General features: G+C 35.7%; 2 protein-coding genes across 4 annotated transcripts; one reads left to right on the plus strand and one right to left on the minus strand.

Annotated features, from left to right (window-relative positions):
- The first annotated feature begins 3,667 nt into the window (after positions 1 to 3,667).
- LOC131635581 (mitochondrial outer membrane protein porin of 34 kDa-like) lies at positions 3,668 to 5,490 on the plus strand. The gene is made up of 5 exons (XM_058906217.1): positions 3,668 to 3,795; positions 3,890 to 3,976; positions 4,286 to 4,347; positions 4,447 to 4,673; positions 4,773 to 5,490. Exons 1-5 carry the CDS (start codon positions 3,747 to 3,749, stop codon positions 5,077 to 5,079), a joined length of 732 nt encoding a protein of 243 aa, XP_058762200.1. The 5' UTR covers positions 3,668 to 3,746; the 3' UTR covers positions 5,080 to 5,490.
- A 41-nt stretch (positions 5,491 to 5,531) lies between these two features.
- On the minus strand, positions 5,532 to 8,221 carry LOC131635564 (hypersensitive-induced response protein-like protein 1). 3 transcript variants are annotated; one of them, XM_058906212.1, is made up of 7 exons: positions 8,067 to 8,159; positions 7,502 to 7,564; positions 7,045 to 7,243; positions 6,834 to 6,954; positions 6,636 to 6,727; positions 6,462 to 6,558; positions 5,532 to 6,357 (listed from the first exon to the last, which is right to left on the minus strand). In XM_058906212.1, exons 3-7 carry the CDS (start codon positions 7,231 to 7,233, stop codon positions 5,996 to 5,998), a joined length of 861 nt encoding a protein of 286 aa, XP_058762195.1. In that variant the 5' UTR covers positions 7,234 to 7,243; positions 7,502 to 7,564; positions 8,067 to 8,159; the 3' UTR covers positions 5,532 to 5,995. The 3 variants fall into 3 exon arrangements, with proteins under 3 accessions (XP_058762195.1, XP_058762188.1, XP_058762179.1); XM_058906205.1 differs by having other exon boundaries at positions 7,502 to 7,580; positions 8,067 to 8,140; XM_058906196.1 differs by lacking the exon at positions 7,502 to 7,564 and having other exon boundaries at positions 8,067 to 8,221.
- Positions 8,222 to 24,011: the final 15,790 nt, after the last annotated feature.

The raw sequence follows: 24,011 nt of genomic DNA on the forward strand, positions 1-24,011 counted from the left end.
CTCTTTTGGGGGATTTAGTGTTCAGTCCCTGTTTGGTTCATAAGTTCGGCCAGTTAAGGAAAAACTCTCCTTTTGGGTTCTTGAAGATTACTAGTGAAAAATATTCTTATCGGTTCTTGAACTTAGCCTAATATATAATCTCATTTTATTCGAGATTATCATGTTGTAAAATCTCGGTTGGTTCGTGGTCAGCCCGTTATAAAACCTCCTTTTGGTTAGGAGGATCTTTAGTTCAAAACTCTGCCTTAGTTCAAGATAACTCTGTACAAAATCTTTGTTTGGCTGAGAGACTAAACGCTCAAAGCTTTGTTTGTGTTTGGCATGAAGACTAACTCCTTCATTCCATTGTTTATTGTTTGGTTAGAAATCAACATGAAACTTACTTTTCCTTGTATAAGGGGGTTTGTGGGCTTTATCTTCTAAAAGCTCTCAAGAATTAATGGAAACTCTCAAGATCAGTTCTTGGGGAGAGGACTAGGTCATTTATTTAGACTAAACCTCTACAAGTTCTTGGTGTTGTTATCTCTTCTCTTATCTCTTTACTTGGTGCTTAATTTCTTTACTTTGTTTTTCGCTTCTTATTCAAACATTTTCTTGAAAATGGTTTTAAAACCCCCACAATTCACTCCCCTCCCCCTCTTGTGTATGGAGTCACATGTTCAACAAGTGGCATCACAACCTAACTCCTGTTCAAAGACTAATCGTCTTGAGAGGAGGATGACTTCCAACACCAATCTTAACAAGAGATATTTCCTAAATACACACCTACCATTTCATGGTGATATGTTTGAACTCTAATAAGTTAGATTTAATATTTTCATTCAAAATATTTGAAATTTTTGGTACAGGAAACACACACTAACACGACTGTCTTAGCAACACATGATGTCAAGACAAATGTTATGACATATGGAAACAGACCAGACATATCAGACTGAAATTGATACTGAAATAAAATTGCAGAATGATAAACAACACAGATAATTGTTAACCCAGTTAAGTGCAACATCACCTACTCTGGGGGATACCAGGTCAAGAAGCAAGTCCACTATTAGTAGTATCAATTCAAAGATAAACTATCCCAGTTTACAACTTCTCATTTAATCACTACCTAGTACCACTTCTACGTAAAAATCGACATGAAGATATGAGAAACCGCCATCTCACTTCCTAAATCACCTCAGTGATATCTACAGTCTCAATCCTAGTGACTGTATCAAGATAAACCCAATTTAGAAGATCACACTTCAAATAAAAAATACTTGATCTTTCTTAAAAGCTTCAACCAAGAACAATACTCAACTCAATGCTTAAAGGCTTTAATAGTGAGAACAACAACTTGACAAATAGTAAAGCAACAAACAGTCAACCACACAGTACCAAAATATACGTGGGTGACTTGAAACACAAAAGACTCTCAAAATCTAAGATTTCTAACCTTACCCTAATTTTTACAATTGTGAAAGACTTAGTTACATTAGGTCTAGGGATCTCTTTAAATAGTTTTTAGCAGTCCATGGGCTTCGAAACACTTTACTTGATCCACAAGTTGAGAGTTGCAACAAATCTACAGAGAAATCTTTTAGAATCTTGAAACAAATATTGTCTCAATCATCCAATTTTAGAAAGTTTAATTCTGATGGAGATTTGATTCTCTTGTTCCAAATTATATCTTCTTGACCTGCGTAAATCACTGAGTACATCCAAAAGAAATATCACATAATCAATTTAAAAACAAATCAAATCTGTCAAGATTCCAAACAGCATGTGTTTGTGTTCTGGGTCAGAATGTCACGACATCAGTCAGGACATCTGGTTTTCAATGTAAGCTCATACTCAAATGTATCAAGAGATCAAGATGTTATGACATCTTGCTTAACATCTTTCGAGCACCATATTTTAGCAAAATCCTGTCAATCCCAAAATCACGGATCTAACAATCTTGATAATGAATTGAGGGAAACTATAATCAATGATTTGTTTATCCCTACTCACCACATAAATGGAGAAGTAGTAGATAAACCAGATTTTGTTTGGACTATTAAGGAAAAGAAAAAGTTTGAAGTTGATTTCAAAATAAATAATTTCTTAATTATGTCTTTAAATGATAATCAATTATTTTATGTTCATAACTTATTATGCAGGAACAAATTGAGAGGTCACTAGAGGTAGATCAATTTCTACTGGAGGAGGTGGTGGAGCTTTGTTAGCTTCAGTGGCCGCAACACGTACGTGACGTGGAGTGGTAGATTGGGAAATCTTGATGTCACCATGGCTTTAAGAGTTTGTTATCTAATCTTTTCAAGAAAGAGATTGGCGTTTTATGGGAAAAAGATCAATGATATGTGCCTTCAGCGAAAAGATGTTCGTTTTCATGGAAATATGGCAGAAATCAAGAGTTGACTCCATAAACAGCGTCATTGTTCCATCAAAGAACTAAAAATGTATGGTGAAGTAATGGAATAAAGCATCAGTGTGGTGGAGCATGTTCTGGTACGACGGAGAATGGATGGACATGTAAGGTTATCACTCTAACGCCCAAATCAATGACTGGAAAAAAAGTAATTTGAAAGTGAGAATAAACTGAATACATGAAGTGGCACACTTTAGTCTCTATATAGTATGGACAGTTAAAACCACCCGTCTATAATTTAAGCCTTGTGCAGGTTGTCGTTCGATTAGATTCGACGGTGAGAGATGTGGTGAAGGGTGTAATTGTGTGTATTTGGTAGGAATAAAAGTCCACATGTTTTGTGTGTCTTTCTCTTCAACGCTTGTCATTGGACCTTTTTCATAAGTCTTGCAGACGGTCCATAACAAGATTGATGAAGCTTTGGAGGGTGTTTGATTACATTGATTGCTCGAGGGTTTACTTGCTATGAAATTTTATGATTGAACTAGTGCCAAATATTTCTTTTCTATTCTTTTATTCACCCTTGCTCTCATAGTGATATCGTGATATGTATAACTACATTATATAAGCTACTTTATTATTTTCATGTTGATCGTGTTAAGTATTTTTTTTTTTTGTACAATTCCATTTGTTTGAGATAATTGATCCTTTGGATTTGTTGCTTGTAGCTCAGGTCTTTATGAGGTTTATGGATGGAGTTAGTTAGCTGGTGGTTAATTCTGTTATTCATTAAAAAAATGTAGTTAGTTATATCATTGGAGCAACCTAAATATAAGGTTTGTCATTAATAAGGATCCAATTTGCAGTATCTGTTGATAACATATAAAATAGTATAATCTTCAGAGTTCAGATTAAGGATTCATTTTGTAAGCTGTACTATGATGATACTCCTGAGTTTAATTTTCATACGGTTGTTAAATAATGACAACATAAACATATAGTTAAATAAATGCTTCCAAAATGTATAAACCTCTAATAATTAGAATAAAAAAGCTTAAGCCTAAAGCAATACTTATTTCATTACATTACAAAATGAAACATATATGACTACATATTTATTTGCATTGTGCCCTAACGGTAATCTAAGGCTTTCTTAAATCATACTCTTTGTTTGTTTCACTAGTCACCAGCATGAGAATGAGATGTCCTTTTCAATGTACTAAACACTAGCTACATTTGATTAATGGAAATTTCATTTTATGCATAGTACAGCCAAATGAAATGAACCATTTTGTACATTAGGAAACTTCCTTTGACCCTCCCTTTCCCTCTTAATATATTCTCATACCATCAAATCTCAAAATGGTTAAACTATTGCATTCATTTTGGCAAAATGAGCAAGGGTCCTGGTGTATATTCAAGTATTGGTGATAAAGCCAAAGGTTTTATCAGTTCCTCTTCTTTTTCTGCACTTGATCTTTAAGCTTTTTTACTATTGTTATATTGACATAAATTTGTTCATATATTTTTTATTAGATGTTCTTTACAAGGACTATGCTCAACAATCGCCGATTCACTTTCACTACAAATTCATGGATTGGAATGCAGGCTTTGCTTGTAAAGGTATTATGAATAATATAAATTTAACTCTATAGTACTGCACGCATTCACGCAGTCAGTGAATCAACGATCCATTCGATCTCCACCTCGATAATTTTAGTTTTTAAAGAAAGGGGATCGGACGGTCTAGATCTCAAATCTGCTTATTTTTTGGATTGTCTAATATGGACTGGATGGTCACGAATCCCCTGACTGCATGAATGCATGCAGTCAGTGACTGACCCGGGTTCGAACTTCTTATAACCCTAAAAAAACATGACATTACATAAGCCATGTCTGACTGGAGTGTTTTTGCTGCTTTATCAATTACAGTTATAGAAATTGTACCTGGATTCCGGACAGTTTTCAAATGTACCATACCAGATTCCGGGAAGGTGAAATTACTTTTTGTTTACCTATAAACTACTATATTTAGTATCATCTTTAACCATTTTTAGTGTTAAATTAATTTTCATTGCACTATGAAATCACAGGTAGAACTACAGTATGTGAATAGATTCACTGGGATTAGTGGATGCATTGGATTATTAGGAAGCGAAGAAGGACAATACGAACCTGTTTTAAACTTCTCCGGCCTTCTAGGAACAAGCATTCTGTCCCTGGGAGCCAATGTTGCATTCCACATACCAACAAGATCGATAACCAAGCTCAATGCTGGTTTCGGCTTCAACAGTGCCTTCCTCGAAGCTTCATTGACCTTGTAAGATATATCCAGGAAAAACTAGACTAACTTGATGATTAACCATTAGTACTTAGAGTTCTACACTCCTGTTTAATGCTGAAGTTCTGTGTTATGCAGGCATGACAGCTTCGACACACTAAAAGCGACGTTTTATCATCAAGTAAATCCCCTAACCCAGACGGCCATTGCAACACAGGTGAAGCATAGCTTGTCACTCAAGGAAACTGGTGTCAACATTGGTGTTCAGCATGCATTTTTTCCGGAAACGCTGTTTAAGGCTCGATTTGACAGCTCTGGCAAGGCAGGTACTCTCATTCAACAAGGGTTTTGGCAGAAGTTTTTTGTAACTATGGCTGGTGAAATTGATTTCGGGGCCGAAGATAAGACTCCGAAGTTCGGAGTTTCTATGGCTCTGAGACCCTAGTCTATGTATGCCAAGGAGATAGGCATTCATGTTAAACTGAGAGGTTGTTGCTTGAGGAGACTTTCAAACAATGACGCAAAACTTCTTCTATATCCCGCAACAGCACTAGTATTAGATATCTATTTATCACTTCTACTGCAAAAATTTAAAATGATTCATGCTTATTCATATAGAACATTAGTCTCTGAAAATAGCTCTAGACATATTTTCTTTTCTCAGATTTACCGGCAGCTTCATGCTACTTCCGTTATCTACTCTGTTTTGGGAAATTCTATTATTCATAAAGGGGGGAGCAAGTTTATGTTTCTCAGTTAAAAAGAACACTGAAATGCAAGCCTTCAGATTCTGAGGGACAAAATTGTAATGTACCCTCCTCTCAGATATTATTATTTATTTATTATTGGAGATAAAGACAGAAGCAGACATTTTTTCTTGTGAGGTAGAAACCATAGTTGATATAAACATTTCATAGATGCAACTTTCACAATTTATAAAACTTGTATATACAGGGATAGTTGATATTCTAGATATGCGTCAATTATAATGCAGAAAACTCTTATCTATAATAAGAGCTGCAAACTGAAAGTATAAAACAAGAGTAATTCCGTTAAATTGTCCTCCAAAGACTTTATCACCAAATCAATCCCACAAAGATACAAGACAATTACCAAATTGGTGTTTTTGTCACCATTGTCCTTAAGAGAAAATGTGACAAGGCTTTAAATCATTGAAGGATCAAATTGATTATAAAAAATATCTTTGCAAGACTGATATAGTGATGCCGTATATTTGGAGGATCAGTTTAGCAGTTTACTTTGATAGAAAATTATATAACAAACCGAAGCATTAAAACAAAAAGCATTAAAAAATCACCACACTCCATTACAAATTAGATACAAAGTAGGAGGGATAGAAGCTACACATGAGCTACAGAACCTTGGAGAAGTCCATCACGGATTTGGCTAGCTACATCGCGAACAACACCAGGTCCATGTGGAATGAACACAGCAGAGGTCTTGGAGGTAGCCCCAATTTCTTTCATTGTGTCAAAGTATTGAGTGATAAGAACCATATCCATGACATCTTTTGCTGTTGTCCCTGGTACATTAACCGAAAATCCAATCACACTGTCTCTGAGACCATCCACAATGGCTTGACGTTGGCGAGCAATACCCATTCCATTGAGGTATTTGGACTCAGCCTCACCCTCAGCTCGCTTGATTTGCAAGATTTTCTCTGCCTCTGCCTTCTCATTTGCTGCCATCCTCAATCTTTGAGCTGTTCAAAGACACAAGACAATTTAAGAAAATATGGCACTCCATGAACAAAGGAGATATAAGTTATATTCATACAATACAAATGCTGTGGGGACAAAAAATTACCAGCATTGATTTCATTCATAGCTCGCTTCACATGCTCATCTGGCTCTATGTCAGTAATCAGTGTTTGAACGATTTCATATCCATAAGCTGACATAGCCTGCAGAGACGACTCAAAGTTACACAAATCCACAGTTTACCTTATCAATAAATACTAATTGTAACGACAAAAAAAACCTTCTCAAGTTCTTCTTCCACAGCTTTTGCGATTTCATTTTTCTGCTCAAAAGCATCATCTAAGTTGAGCTTTGGAACACTCGCCCTAATTACTGCAATGAGAATAGAACTTTACCTTAGCTGATAATTTACATATTTTTAAATCACTTTTAGCATGTTTATGTATTACTAAGCAGGGTTATGGGTTATGCTTTATACCATCAAAAACATAAGCTTGGATTTGGGACCTTGTGTTGCTAAGTTTGTAAAATGCGTCATTAGCACTGTTAGCCAAGGCACGGTATTGAATCGAAGCAACAACATTCACAAAGACATTATCCTGCAAGTAAATAAAAGTTAAAAAATTCCTAGCCAAAGAGAAAGTATTCATGAAGATTTGGCTTAATTGAAGTCTTAGACAGGAACAAACCTTTGTCTTGGTCTCGCATTTGATATCCAATTGTTGCAGCCGAAGAGACAGATGACCAGCAATTCGCTTTCCAAGGATCCATGGCAGGCAATGGCATCCCGGCTGAAGCACCTTTTCAAATTTTCCAAAACCTTCTTTCATAGCCACCGTAGACTGGTCAACTTGCACGCAACACAAAAGATTCCCCATTTTCTTTTATCTGCACATATCGATAGACAATACAAAGTATATGAGGACGAGAATTATATCAACGAGAGCTCAAATTTTCACACCAATACAATTCTTATTAACCTCTACTATAGGAGTTCCTCAGTTTCCAAGTAACAAAATTCAATCCTTAAAAGATTAACAACCTAGAATCAAACATCATTGGCTATGAAACCATTTACAAAAATGATACAATCCTTAAAATATCTCATACCATTTACTAAAAATCAAAATTTGTCTGAGATATTACCTCAGTTTCGGAAAAGCTACAAACTTTATCTTTAAGAAGAAAGCGAGTTGAAGTTGGTACCACCTTGAAAACAAACCAGCTATATATTGATCGACAAAATCAATTATTCGAATGATACAAGAAATTTCATAGAAAATCCGAATGACAGATGAAACTAAAGTTAGTATTTAAAACTCAAAGCTGACTTGGAAAAGTTCTTTCTTTCAGAGTTAGCTTGAATAATAAGCTAAGTAGTTGAGCAATGAGTATAAAAATAGATTGTATTCTTGATATTAATCGCCACTATTAATTATTAAGCATATTTTAATAGTATATTCCATTGACATAGATATATACAATTATAAATATGTTTATAGTGAGAATTACAAGCTACAGATTCTCTTAGTTTAATTCAAAAATACTAAAAAATAGGCAAATTGGTAAAATCTAATACTGAAAGTTATATGATTGGATGGAATTGGGATCATGAATTTGCAGTGAAAACAAACTACTAAAACAAAAACAAAAACAAATTAAAAAGAAAACGCGTTGTTGTTGTTGTAAGGGGATGATGATGAAATAGTACCTGTTTTTAGGTTTTGGTGAATGAATCGTTCCTTGAAAACAAGCTAAGAACTGTATTATTATTAATATGATGGGTGAAGAAAAAAAAAGGAGTTGAAAATAATCCCAAGTCATTATCGTTTGCCAAGAAAGTAAGTGATTACAATGGATAAGACTAGTGGATAACTAGTAGGAAAAAAAAGGAAAGAATCGTCGATAATGACATTAACGAATAATAACTCAACATAGGATTCAAACCCGGTTGTGTGTGGATACTAGTGTTTTGGTTCATTGACCAAAACAATAAATTTTGTACTTTTTCATTTATGTTTGTTTTTGTTTTGATAAAGGACTTTTTCCTTTATATGGATTATGGACCCAACAAACTATATATTGCAAAATCATATCTCCATTAGCTAAAAGTATAATACATGACAACTCTATGTTAAGTTTTAAGACGAAATTTTATGTAAAATTTTTCTGGTGAGGTTTTATGTTGAGTATTTAAGGAGAGATTTTATGTTGAATCCCCCAAATAAGACTCTGTTAAGTCTCTCGAGCGAAACTCTATGTTGGTGGTTTATGCTATACAGAGGATGCTTCCATTGAAGTTTAGTATTTATATTAACCTTGGGGTGGCAAGGATCTTTCAATGGAAGTCCATCACTTGTAATGTCCCTTAAGTGTTGCAAGGATTTTTCAGTGGAAGTCCAACAATTAGATTGCCTTTTAAGGCGAAAAGGATCTTCGCGTGGAAGTCCAGCATTTGGATCGACTGAGGCGCAAAATAATATGTTGTTAATAACAATAAAAAATTTCAAAAGAGATTCGTATATTGGCAGGCCAATCACCTTTCGCCTTAAACACATAATTAGGGGTGTGCAAAATATCCGGTTTTGATGTCCAAATCCATAACCAAACCTAAACCACTTTTAAATATCCAGATATAATTGAATGGTTATTAACCAGTTTAGTTATTAATGGTTTGATTATCCATTCATATAATCCGGATATAATTAAATGGTTATTAACCGGCTAAATTATTTTGGATTCGGTTATAATCCGGTTATTATCCAAATCCAAATATTTTAATTCTCAAAATATTAATTTTTTTTTGAAAAAAAATATTTTCGGAAAAAATAATTTTCAAAACTGGATTTTTTTAAAAAACTGGTTGTATAATCATAACCAAATTTATAATCGGTTTTATAACCAGTTTTGATTAAAATGTGGTTATGGTTATAAGTCCAAACTATTTAAATGGTTTTAAAATGGTTATGGTTTGGTTTTTGAAATTAACCAACCGTGCACACCCCTACACATAATTGAAAAATAATTAACAATAGTAATATCTCAAGTTAATTGAGTTCCATGTTCTAGGGATGAGTTGTCCATCCAACTCGTTCAGCTTGTAGGCCCCGTGAAATAATTTTTGATATATGTCGTATGATCCTTCCTATCTGGATTGTAGTTTCCCCTGTTGGGCCGATACGACAACCTGTATAAGTACAAAGTCTCCCTTCCACATTTCTCTAGAAACCACCTTCGAGTTGTACCTTAAGGTCACCCTTTGCTTGGCGACAAATTTCCTAATGTGGACGACATCTGTTATCTCGTCAATTAGGTTGGATGCACATCTTAGCCCTTCATTGTTCTCTTTCACATTGAATTGAGAGCACCAATAAGTGGGCATGTCAATTTCAACAGGTAGCACGTTGTCCATGATCACAATACTTTATGAAGTTGTTCAGCCCAAAGTCCTTTGGAGTCACCTTATTTCTTCTTTATCCCCTTTAATATCACCTTGTTAACTGATTCAACTTGCTTGTTTGTCTGCGGATGAACAACAGAAATAAACTTCGTTTGCACACCTAGGTCGTGATAGAAATCGACCACAGTAAAGCTGGCGAACTAAGTTCCATTATCTAAAATGATAACCCCTAGCAAGCCAAACATGCGCATGACTTTTTTCCAATAGAAACGACAACCTCTTTTTACTATGATCTTGGAGACGACTCCAACTTCTATCCATTTTGTAAAATAGCCTGTTCCAATTATCAAAAAATTTAGTTGTTTATATGCTAGTGGGAAATGGTTCATAATGTCCACACCTCACTAATAAAACGACCAAGGCGTAATGACGGAATGAAGTTGTACAGCTGGCGCATGATACAGATTAGCATGTTGTTGGCATTTGTCGCATTTCCTAACGAATGCCACACTGTCCTTCATCAGAAGTGGCCAATAATAGCCCGCCCTTAGCAGTTTATGGGCCAAGGCCCATGCACCAATGTGACTACCACAAGCTCCCTAGTGCACTTAAGCAAGAACTAGGGTGGCTTCATATTCCTCTAGGCATCTTAGCGTAATAGAGAACTTTCCTGACACCATGGTCATGGTGTATATTGTATCGTTAATTCATTATACAAACATTTGAATTCTAAAGTATAGTCAACAACACACATCCAAATTATACAAAACATGATGCCAATATTTAATTTTTTATTATTATTTAATTCATTTTGTGTTTTCGTCGAATTAATACAAAACTATATCAAATAAACATTTATTCGATATATGGTTTCGAAAATAACTCTAATACCATTGAAGGGAAATTGAGATATAAAATGCAGCGAAAAACGTAAATTTCCCTTAGCTAATCCTTACACACGAGCATGATCATTGATAGATTGGTTACCTCTTGTGGTGATTAACTATTGGTGCAGAATCAAAAGAACGGTCAAGAACGCTGAACAACAATTCCTCTACTTAGTCCACACGAACATAGTGCCTTCAATATCTATGTTAAGTGCTACGAATGAAGGCTTAGAGAGAGATTACGGATAGGGTTTGACAAATTGAATTACATCAAGTAAGAAAACTTCATCACAAGGGTTATATTTATAGAACCACTTGTGTGAGATGCAAGCTAAGCAAGCATAATTAAATGCATTGTACCTTATGGTGTACTGTATTCCACTTAAGTGTATCATACCTTACGATGTTCTATATTCCACTTAAGTACACTCTACCTTACGGTGTTCCATATTCCACTTAAGTGAAATGTACCTTACCGTATGCCACAATTCACTTAAGCTCATTGTACCTTACGATGTACCATATTTCTATAATTAGTGTCAGTGTTTCACAAGACCGCATAATTGAATAAGCTTCACTTATTTATTTGTTCTCTCATTGATTATTGCTTATATGTGGGTGGCCCTATAGATTCTCACGCCGTTGGCAATTATATTAAGTTATATATTTAATATAAACAATGAGCAATATCTAGCAATGCATCATTGTTACCCAAGTCACGAATATGTCATGTGATCTAACAAAATCTTTCTGTGATAATGTGTATGTGTATAATTTCCCTTTTTCACTCGAGTCTATATTGGAACACAGTGCATATACCGCGTCTCTCTTGTCCAATTCAATATTGGGTCCTTTGACATATATCCTATTACACATGATGGGAAAATTTCATCTAGGTTACTCATGTACCTCAATATGATTTATGGAGTATTCACCAACCATATTTATGAGCATCATGTTGCGGACAGAGTTTGATTGACAATAAAGTACTCGGCTCCACATATAATGTCAATAGTGGTTTCAGGTCGAAGGGTGGTATACACCACCAGTATCACCCTGAGAATAACTTATGACACTCGAATAACATTTTACATAGTATTCTCATGGTGGGTGTTTACCCAGAAATTTGGTAAACAAACGCTAGTTTCTTTTTGAAGGTTACTTTGCGGAATCAACTAGTAAATTCCAGGACTTATTGCTATGTTCTTGTTTTGTGTCACTTTGACTCGTATCAAATGCAAAAAACTTGAATGTAAATGAAGAAAACAATACAAAATTTTAAAGCTTGATTGAAATAAAGGAATTAAAAGAAAGTTGTAAATGTATGTAAAGAACAAACTGGAATGTTAAAATGATTGCATAATAATTAATCTGGTACGCATACGTACATTCCCAGAAAATTACACTCGTTTCTCATTTTGTGTGTAGAGATTGAGTTTTGTCTTTTGTAATGTAGAAATGCGGACCCTTACTACTAACATTAACTTGCTTAAATAGAAATTCTAAAAATAAACTGTCCTAACGGTCGACTAATCACATGTCGACACATGTCCCATCCATGCAGCCCTGTCCTTGAGAAAACTCCACGTGTTTCTGACGAGAAACTGCCCAAAAACTTTATGTTATAAACCTAAAGAACTTTTGACCTCAAACCCAGTTTTTCTGAAATAACTTAAGTCTTTTATTTCCCTAAGTATTTCAAAGGCTCTTCCAGTTGATGACCCGCTATACTGAGTCGAACGTCTTCGACTAAAGTTTCAAACCTCTTCGCCAATTATAATGACATGCTCAAAAGTAGAAAGTCGAAATCTTTGGGTAACAAATTGCCCCCCCAAAAGGCCACTTTCGACTAAAATAAAGAAGGAGAAAGATGGCGTTTTGCATTCTTCAGTGTTTCGACTTTCCAAGTTCTGCCAATGCCATAATTGCACTATGATTCCCAATGCATTAGTCATTACCTAAATCCTAGGTAGTGGGATATTAACTGTTTCTCCCACTTCCTTGTTTCATTTTCCAAGAACATTTTTTTCTGAAACGACGTTTACTTCCACTACTCCCTCTTGTTGACGTCATGCACAAATTTTCCTTCTTATAAAAACCCTTTATCTCCATTTTTCAACTTATTCTTCTTCACGCATTCTCTGCATACAAGTTTGTTCTAGCCTTCAGAAAACTCACCAACTTTCAACTATGGCAACCAACTCTACCATCTATGATATTGGTTCCAGGGACTTGGCTATTCTGCATTTAAAACACAAGGCAACAGACAACAGGCAACAAGAGGGGTTATCATAAAAGGTGTGTGGGTGCATCAATCACGTGATCAGATTCAGAATAAATTATCTTGTAATTAAATGACTCTAATTCAATTCAAGGTTACACTCCCTAGAATTACTAACCACGCAGTAATATAATGCAGTTTTAAGTGCCTTCAAGGCCAAACAATACAACCTCGAAGCAGTTACATAATAAATTATGGGGAAGGGGAGAGAAGGAATAAATTTAAACCCCAATAGGGTTTGGAATAAGTAATAATTAAAAATAAAGTAAAATAAATTAAATCAGGTTTTAGGGTTACCGACTAATTGAGCTTTGACGGTTGGCTAACCCTGAAAGTTTGGAAAAGGAAAAAACAAACACAAAGGGGTGAGTGTAGGCGGAGTTCATTATATTTGAAGACAAACCCTAATTTTAAATAAAAGAGGAAAAAAATAACAAATACTTAAATAAGGATTAAATCGGGACTTAGTTTTTGATCTGATATGGTTCGTAGTCGGAGGAAATCTGATAGTAACCCTGAAAAATGCACAAAGAAAAAAGGCAAAAATTTTCAGTGTAGGAATGATCTTCGTAAACCTTGATTATGGCACAAGTTAGCCATGGTTAATAGAATAAATAAAATCGAACTAATTAATTATTGGTTTTCCAACCTAATTAATTAAATCAGTGAAAAAACAGGCTTCGATTGAATATCTAAACCTAAATTATCTACCTAATTAAATAAACAAATTAAATCAAGTTTAAAACAATTAAAATAAAATTATTTAATAATAAACAATCAAATAAATATATTATGTTTTTTATAAGAAAAAAGAGAAATTTTAAAGGAGTTTTATTCCTTAAAAAGATTTTTAAAAGGATTTACAAAATAAACAAAAAAACAAGTTATATAATCAAATGAATAAATAAAAAATAAAATAAAAAAATTAGAAAAAGGGACTTAGCTGGGCGTATGAATCATGTGCGGATGATCTCCAGGTGTCCACCATGGGTGAGCGTCTCTCATGCCGTCAGATCTCCTTGCGTGTGGATCCAATGGTGAAAGGTTGAGGGTATACCTTGCGCGTGGATCCAATGGTGAAAGGTTGAGGGTATACCTTGCGCGTGCGTATCTTTACCATACTGGATCTACAATCAAGGATTGTCAAAGGAAATAAACCAAATACATGCAGTGAGCGGGAATCGATCCCACGCCCCTGCACTAACTTGTTGGACTCACACTCTTTCCGCTGCGCCGTTTTCATTTAGCTGCTAATGGAACAAAGAGGATGAATATTATATAAAACAAAACGAGCCTTTAAATTCAAAATATTTCCGCACCTGGGCCCTTCGTCCCCTTCGTTGGTATTGTCAAAAACACAACACTTTTTGGCAACGTTTTTTCCTTTGTTGCCATAAGTCCTGCAAATCAAAGCTCAACAGAAACAATTTATAAATAAGAATTAAGACCGTGGATCGACTAGAAATCGTCCAACGAATCCAATGGTACCATTGATTTTGGCTGATTTTGTCTCTAACCCAATGGCCCCAAATCGCAAGTACCGAACCCTAGCCATGGTGTATTGTCGTGTTCGCGTCAAAACTCTAATTAAATCATTCAATCCTTATCCAAACATCAATATGAGCAAGAATACATGTTCAAATCTAATTGAAAACATGTTTATGTATAAAACAGAATAAAAAAAATAAAGAAGAGGAAGTTATGAAACCAGGATTGCGATTTTGCAATTCAAGATGCATTGCTCGTTTGAGATTGGCTGGAACGTATCCAAGGACTCCCAGGAACTTGTAGGCGTGCTTTGTATGGCCTGAATCTGTCTCAATCTTCTTCTGCTACTCTTCTTGATTTCACGGTTTTTTTTGTTTCTGTTAGGGGTTCACCAGGCTGCCACTCCTTGCCAAAACCGAATCCTTTGCTTCTGAATACGTTTGTGCATTTATAGGGATGCATTAGGTCAAAAAAAACCCAGAAGTAATCTCCTTTGAATCATTGATTTGTAAGCATGGAGATTTGATTGAATTTTCCTTTAAATCTTTCTAATTTGTGCCTCAAATGATCCAATTACCTCTATGCACGAAATTATATTGGCAACCTGGCTTAAATGGTGATCCAATTTGATTTTTATATGCTTCCCAATCAAATTTTTGATTTTACATAATTTATGTGAATTATTTATCACTTTTAATTGACTAATAATTCATAAAAAATCAAATAAACATCAAAATTCGTGGCAATTGGATTTTGGACTCTTGGATAACTTGTGGAACAAGATTGGGCCAAAAAAGATTGGGTCTCTTTGCAAGAAAGTCCATTTTGAAGCCTTTACTTTCACATTTTTCTCCTTGAAATTGTCCAACTTTGACAAGGCATAACTCCCTCAATTTTTAAGATATGGAGGAGTTCTAGTACTTTTTGGAAACCTCAAGATGTCCTCTACAAGCCGCTTTGGAAGATTTTTTTATTTGAAGAATTTATCTTGATGTTATTGGCTTTGACAAAAAACTGCTTTTGGTTGACTTTCAAAAAGGACCTATAATTGTTTGCTCCATATCTCTCAAATGAAGCATTTTTAGACTTGGCACGTGAGAGACAAAATTGTAGAGAATTCAATTTCCTTCAAAATGAGCTATGGATGGAAAATTTATGATGTTCCATGTGGGAGTTATGGCTGGTCAAAGTTTAGTTGACTTTCTCCTATGAAAATCCTAATTTAGAAACTTTTGAATTTGTTGATTTCTAATCTTTTCTTGGTAAACCATGATCAATATTTGATCAAATGGTGAATGATACTTCAAAATAAGGATGTTGACAAAAAATCAGGAGTTTTGACTGTACTTTGACCACAATTGACTTTAGGTCAAATCGGTCGACTGTTGACTTTATGAGCAACTGAGTGACCAATCCTTTTAATTGAGGCCTGAATTTTGTCATGGAGGTAAGTTGGAATATCATGAACCATATGAGATTTCTTGGATCTTTTAATCCATTGATTTTCTTCAGAACAACAAAAACCCTAGTTTCTTGGACCATTGTTTAGGACTCTAAGTTATTGTACCTTGATCTGAGTTTGAACAAGGGGAATGAGATGGGCAAATTTTGGGGTATGACAGCTGCCCCTGTTCAATTTTCTTATATATGAAGATATAGACGGGCATGTGCGCCTGTCGGAATCTGAAGGTAAGAGAGGATTGAACACTAGAATACCCAGGAATTTGCCCTAGCTGAAGTAGGGACTTTTGTCGGAGATGGGATTGAAGATTCCATCTAGGCAGAGTGTTGTCGGAGATGGGCTTAAAGGTGCCATCTAGGCCTTGAGAGAAAGTTTATTGGAGATTGATCGTGTCAGCACCGTTCGTAGTAACTGAATTAGATCTAAGTCTTTTGATTATCTTTGAACTATTCATGGAGGATACCCGAAACTAAGTATCAGGACTAAATCATTGTCTTGATTATCTCTGAACTATCTTCGGAGAATACCCAGAAATAATTGTCAAAATTAAATCTCTGTCTTGATTATCTCTGAACCATCTTTGGAAGATATCCAAAATTAAGTGTCAGAACTAAATCTCTGTCTTGATTATCTCTGAACCATCTTTGGAAGATATCCAAAATTAAGTGTCAGAACTAAATCTCTGTCTTGATTATCTCTGAACCATCTTTGGAAGATATCCAAAATTAAGTGTCAGAACTAAATCTTTGTCTTGATTATCTCTGAACTATCTTTGGAAGATATCCAAAATTAAGTATCAGAATTAAATCTTGGTTTTGATCATTTCTGTAACACCCCAAATCTACCCCGCAATAAACAGGAATATCAGAGTACAAAATTTCAAGCAAATAGAACATAACGATTCGGAGCATCACATTTTAAACAACAAAATCACATACGTATATCATGCTCAATCAATTAGACACATAACACACATGTAGGAGAACAATATCTAAATCATTAATCATTGTTAGCCAATCAAGTACTTGCATCGCAGCGGAAAATCATATGTCAACAACAATACAACTCATAATATCACGGCCAAACACGGCACGATACATCTAAAAAGTCTCAGCATAATCTAAGGACAAGGTTTAACAAGTATAAACACAAGAAACCAAAACATAAACAAGTAATCCAACATTCCCCGAGTGCTACGTATCAGAGCGTCGACACACAGCGACTCGAGCTATAGGTACAAGACTACTCCGCGTCATTACCTGCACGTTACCAACGGAGGGTAACATTCAAACAGAAAGGGTGAGATATCATTCATAATAAAGAAGCGTATGATAATACTCAAAGCGGAGAAATAATCATACATCGGTCACCACTTCTCATCATATATCACTTGCTACTGTTCACAACATTCAACATCTTACCGACAACAATGATATCAATCTCAATTAAGGCATTCATAGTCATTTATCACATATGCTCAACGAAACAACCATCAAATTGACACAAGATAACATTCATGTTATGTGCACACAAATATTCAAATACGACTCATCACACGACTTTACTTATGCAACTCAAACAATGCAAATGCATGTGGTACCATTGGAGTAAAACTCCCGTCTCAAACAATTGCCATTGGGCCGTCTCAAACATTCGCCACAAGGGCCGTCTCAAACATTTGCCACTAGGGTCGTCTCAAACAATGCAATGAATGTGACTCAATGATGCACATTCACAATCACACTTAACGACATAATCGACTCGAACAACACAGTCCACGTAAACGACATGATCAACTTAAACGGCATAATCAATTCCAGATATCCAATGTCAACAAAATCTAATTCAAGAAGATTCCAAGAGTATTCAAAGTTATACTAAGCATATTTTACGGAAAGACATCAATTAGGGCTTCACGTAGGTTTAAACGGCACTTAAAAAAGGAGTTACGGTTCAAAAGTTACATCATTTCAAAGTTTAGGAAAAGTTCTGCAAAACAGGGTTCGCGGCGCCAACAGGGTTCGCGACGCGAACTGAGTGAATCAAATATTTCCTAAGGTTCTGCCAAGCAGTTCGCGGCGCCAACAAGGGGTCGCGGCGCGAACTGAGCGAATCCAAAAATCCCCAACTTTCTGCCAAGCAGTTCGCGGAGCCAACAAGGGGTCGCGGCGCGAACTGAGTTGATCCAGAACTTCCAAAGTTTCTGCCAAGGGGTTCGCGGCGCGCACAAGGGTTCGCGGCGCGAATTGGCGATTTTCAGAAAACCCCAAACACAGAAAACAACATACGAAACTCATCCCAAAACCCCTAAACTCAACCCAATCAAGTTGGAAAACATCAAACATCACGAACAACCACAGGATACATGGTATAAACACAAATACAACACATATTATGGGTCTTATAACATCATAACATCAATTTAAACACATTTCAAATCATCAAATCAAGCATTTGTTCATGGACCTTAACATCTCTACACACAACTTCCATGGATGCAACATACAATTAAATCCCACCCAAAACATCATCATACATCCCTTTAGCATGAAAGAATCCCATCCTTACCTTAGGTTTGGATTGAAGACAACTCTAGCTTCAATATTGAGATTCCCCTCTTTCTCTTCACTCTACTCTTCTCTTCTTTCACCAAAAACCCCAAAATGAACTTCTAATTTCTATTTCCTCTAAAACCATTGTTTTAGTTAAACCCTTACTATCTTAAATTACTAATGGGCTCTAACTAACACCCCTCACTTACTAATACCGACTTAGGCCCAATTATCAACAACACTTACTATCTTATATTATTACTAATAATCCCCAAATAAAACAACATAAAATCAATTAAACATATAATTAACACATAATGCACAATTAATTCACATAAATAAATAATTAAAGAAAAACGGTCGTTACAATTTCTGCACTTTCTCTGGAGAATACCCGGAACTAAGTATCAGAATTAAATCTTGGTCTTGATCATTTCTGCACTATCTCTGGAGAATACCCGGAACTAAGTATCAGAATTAAATCTTGGTCTTGATTATCTCTGAACTATCTTTGGAAGATATCCAAAATTAAGTATCAGAACTAAATCTCTGTCTTGATTATCTCTGAACTATCTCTGGAAGATATCCAAAATTAAGTATCAGAACTAAATCTCTATCTTGAATGAGCGTCAGAATTAAATCGTTGACTTGGTTATCTCTGCACTATATCTAGAGGACAATGTTTATTTGATTGTAGAAATAGACTGAAAAAGGAACATTCATTTTATGCAATGTCGTGATGCATGTATTGTAGTGTTTATTTTTGACATGAATGAGAGTGTTATGCAATGAGGCGTATGTATGTTATGTATGAATTTACTACGATACATGATGTATGAACATGATTTATGCTATTTGGAGTATCTCGATTGAGAAAATAAATCTATATGTCTCTGTGATTTTGATGTCTGGTCTTGATTTGAAGATGATCAGCTGGGGATTTATGATTTCTTCTTGGGGATGAGAGCCATTTGTATGAATGATCCTTGATGCACCTTGACTTGGGATAAGAGAGATGAATAACCCTGTTTGGAGAAGAGAATAGTATCGGAGAACCGGCAGTGTCGAAGATGTAGACTCAGTTGAGGAACTAAGTCTTTGTGGGATGAGAATATTTGGAGATGATTACTCTGTGGGGATATGATCCTGTGAAACCGACTTTGTGGGAAAGCATGGATGTCTTGAACTTTGCCCCCAGTATTATAGTAACTGCCATTCCTGGGTTTGTATTGATTAGGACACACCACTGAGTATTGATCAAGATGTTAAACTGGACTTGCATAAATTTTCTCCTGCTAGTAGAGACTTTGGAAAGATTCGCCTCGCGAGGACCTTATGAGATGTGTACTCTGGCTGACATGCCCCTAGTAATCATAGGACCATGTCCCATGTTGATTGGGAAGTAGTTTCAGACCTACTTGGATGCATGCCCCTGATTGTTTTGGCATCCTTGAAAGATTCTCGGAATCTTGACTTGATTGCCCCAGATCGACTGGATAAACTGTGTCATGCCCCTTGTATACATAAGAGACATTGCTTCTGAAGTGGTTTTGTCTGTCGGGATAACTTTTAGTCATTAGTTGTACCCTGTGCAAATTCTTTCTGATGCTAACACTTGATATTAGGTAGCAGAATATGTTTAATAATGAATTCATGAGATGCAATGCATATGTCTGTCTTGATTTTTTTAAAAACATTAAAATAGGAGATGTAAAAGCATGATGTTTGTAAAAACGTGATGTTTGTAAAAACGAAATATCAACTCAGCATTTTTGGTAAACCTTAAGGAGTTAGGATACCTTTTTGGTGACAGTATGCTTTCGAACTAACCATGCTTCAGTTAGGACTTTTAAGGGTTGTAACGTGGCTTGGTTCACGGTTTAAGAAACAAAGGATAATGGCTGATCAAAGTCTATTTGTACCCATCCCAATCTTCATGATGTTCTTCGATCCTATGCTCAGTTAACTTTGCGTTTAAGCTCTAGCAGAGCTTGGAGTCGTAACTTTGACATTTGATGATGGTTAAAGCAACGGGAGTTCATTTGGACAGGCAGCCATCCTTTTCAATAATACTTTCTTTTTGTCGAGGATTTATGGTGACCTCTTTTGAAATGTTTTCTTTTGTCGAGGATCTTTTAGCAACTTCTTTTTTGACTTTGCTATCCCTAACTTTTGCCTGAACTGTTTATTTTGAGATTACAGTCAGCGGGATGTTTTAATTCTTGATAAGTCCCCTTCATAGGTTTTGACTTAACATTTTTTCTCTTTTTTTCTTTCTATTTTTTATGGATATTGACTGCCTGACTTGAGAATTACGGGAATCCATCATCACTTGTGTATACCAACTGGTATAATTGAGTTAACTGAGAATCTACCCTGCCCTGGGTTATGATTAAGGGTTCAATTTGCACATGAAAGAAAACTTCTACTCCTTAGGCTCAAAAGGGGTTGACGAGGGATTATCATCCTCATATCTCCACTGTTTAGGAATTGAAACAATGCATGTACATCGTCAGCATAGTCCGTTCAAAAGCATACTGTATGAGGTTGTGGTATCATTTTCGTCATCCTCCCTCAAAAGGCTTACAGCTTAGCAGGAGTTGAATAAACACAAAACATATGCAAAGTAAAAATACAGTTTAAAACGAGTGATAGCAAAATAATTTATTCAAGACAAACATATGCAATGCACTGATGATGATTATTAAAACAAATAATGTCTATCATAAGTCGAATGTTTAAACAAACAGAAAAGAAATTGCAAATGAAAGTAAATCTAATGATCTAAAAGTCCATCTTTCTAGCCATCCACAGCATTAGCAATCTTGTCGTGATTAGGCATGGGAGCAGTGATCACATTAGGAGTTGCAGGAGGGTCGAACTCAATTTCGCCTGCGTCGATCATATCTTGGATCTTATTCTTCAACGGCCAACAATTCTCTGTGTCGTGTCCGGGATTATTAGAATGATATACGCACCTCGCATTGGGTTTGTAGATAGGAGCAAAGGTGTTAGGATTCTTAGGGGGGATCCCTCAGGGTAACCAGGTTTGCCTTTAGCAGATGTTGTAAGGCTTGAGCTAGAGGCATATTGATCTTTGTGAATTGACGACTGGGTGTGTTTTGTTTGTTTTGACGACCTTATTGAGGCGCCGGTGTGGAGATCAGAACTGCCCTAATAGATTGGTCATGGTTTCTCCTTTTCTGCCCATACACAGTATTGGAATCTGACTTCCCATTGAAATGCTTCTTTGTAGCACCTGAGGATGTAGCCACTTGAATCTTACCACTTCGAATGCCACTGTCGGAATCTGAAGGTAGGAGAGGATTGAACACTAGAATACCCAGGAATTTGCCCTAGCTGAAGTAGGTGTAGCAACCTGCCCTAAAAATTAGACTTTTAGAGTCGCCACCTATTCTGAAGGGCGAATAGAAAACCCTACGCAGTTTAGAGATCGGGGTAAGTTATTATAATCAGGTCGAGGGAAGGTGTTAGGCACCCTCAACCCTTTCCTATTGGCTTTGAATCTAAAGGTCAAGTTTTATGGCTAAAATTATAGGGATTAAGAGCTAAGGAATTGAATAGGGGAAAATTGAGATTTTAGGGAGGGGGACTCGCCTTGGTTATCCAAGTGCCTAAGTATCTCCTTATGGAGAATCAGAGTCAACGTAGTTCGGGCACAGGATTGTACGCCTTTGAATTTGATATGAAGGGGTTTGAAGGCTTTTTGAATGGCCTATCGTAGTTTGAATTTGATCTGAAAGGCATTTTGAATTGCCTAGGATAAAAATCCGTAGTGTCGTGGTTTAGTGTGTTTTGAAGGTTTGGGCGTACAACCCTGATTTGATATGGCACCGTTAGATGCGATGACCAATAGATTTGGTTAGTATAGCTAACGGATTAAGGGGCATTGCTGGTTACTCAAATCAATAGATTGATCGTCGCAGGCAGCAAATTAAAATGTATTTTATTTTGTGTATTTTTTTATCTCTCGTCTAATGCGACTAATAGGTTTAGTCGGGTCGAGGAGAGAATTAGTCGAAGGTTAATGTTTCGCCAAATGGGCAATGGGATCGGGCAAAACCTAATTGGCTAGATTAAATTAATTTAATCCAAATTAAAATCTAAATATTCATCCTGAATTAAACACTTAATTTATTATATCATTCACCTGATTATTAATTGACTAAATCAATTAATCGAAATTATCAACCTAAATCCTAATTTACATTGTCGCTTTTTATTATCATAAAAAAAGATTATATACAAAGCAAGGCTTTCCATTTGATTTTAATAGAAAAAACTAGAAAACAAACAATTAAATAAAAGAGGTGGAAAAAAACTAGAAAACAAATAATTAAATAAAAGAGGTGGAAAAACCAGGATTTAATTGGGTGTGGCTCCCTTGCATAGGTCCGTGGTACACCTCCCTCTTCAGATGCGTTAAATCCAAAAGACTGATGATCCAATGGTTGATGACTGGGGTGTATTATAGGCGCGCGCCAGAGAGAACCACTGGATCTGTATGAAACTGAAAACATGCAAATCATTAAAAATTTTGCGTCGCGTATGGGGTTCGAACCCCAGTTCACTCCCTCACCAGTCAAAACCATCTCGCCAATTGCGCCACTTCTTAATTGTGTTATTGAGCTGCATTCATATATTATTATAAGAATTTAAAGCATTATACAACAATTAAAAACAACGCACGCCGCTGGGGGTAGGGGTGCTCGCGGTGCGGTTTGGGCGGTTTTGACGAAAAAAATCATCCGAACCGCAAGAGAAAAAATAGTGCGGTTTGGTTTGGTTCGGTTGGCTTTTAAAAAAAATCCGAACCAAACCAAACCAAACTAATGCGGTTTGGTTCGGTGCGGTTGGTTCGGTTTTTTACAAATATTTTATTGAGCCATACATACACATATATATGATAACATAATTTTGTATTTATACATTCATACACTATCAAATAATAACAAAACTCGTCATATTTTGACAAAAATTTTCCATTTAATATGTAAAAATTAAATTAGACAAAAGTGGAATATTAAACATAAAATAATAGCATAAAACAATATAAAAATTATTATAACGAAACAAAAAAATAGAAGAGACGAAAGATTAGTGAAAGTGAAAAAGAAAAAAAGTGTTGAGAGATTAGAGAAGATGATATGCGATAAAAACGAAACTGAAATACGGAACATTTACATAAAAATGAGAAGGTGAAAAAGAATGAATATAAGAGAGTAGAGATTATAGAAGAAGAGGGAAGATGTATGTGGCAAAAAAGGTGCGATAATGTTATTAGAGATTTTAGAACATCGGGACTGAAATTATATGTGTAAGGATGATAAAATTGTTCGTAATCATAATGCTAATGTATAATAAATTTAAGTTTGGGTTGGATGTGAGTTAGTAAAATTTAGGTTGTAACATAGTGCGGTTTGATTCGGTTTGGTTCGGTTTACAAAATACAAACCGCAAACCGAACCGAACCGTGCGGTTTTGTAAAAACTGACCCAAACTAATCCGAACCAAATGCGGTTTTTTGCGGTTTCGGTTTGGTTTGGTTTGGTTTGCGGTTTTCTA

Source organism: Vicia villosa, linkage group LG1 (genome assembly GCF_029867415.1).
Source record: "Vicia villosa cultivar HV-30 ecotype Madison, WI linkage group LG1, Vvil1.0, whole genome shotgun sequence".
Classification (NCBI taxonomy): Eukaryota; Viridiplantae; Streptophyta; class Magnoliopsida; order Fabales; family Fabaceae; genus Vicia; species Vicia villosa.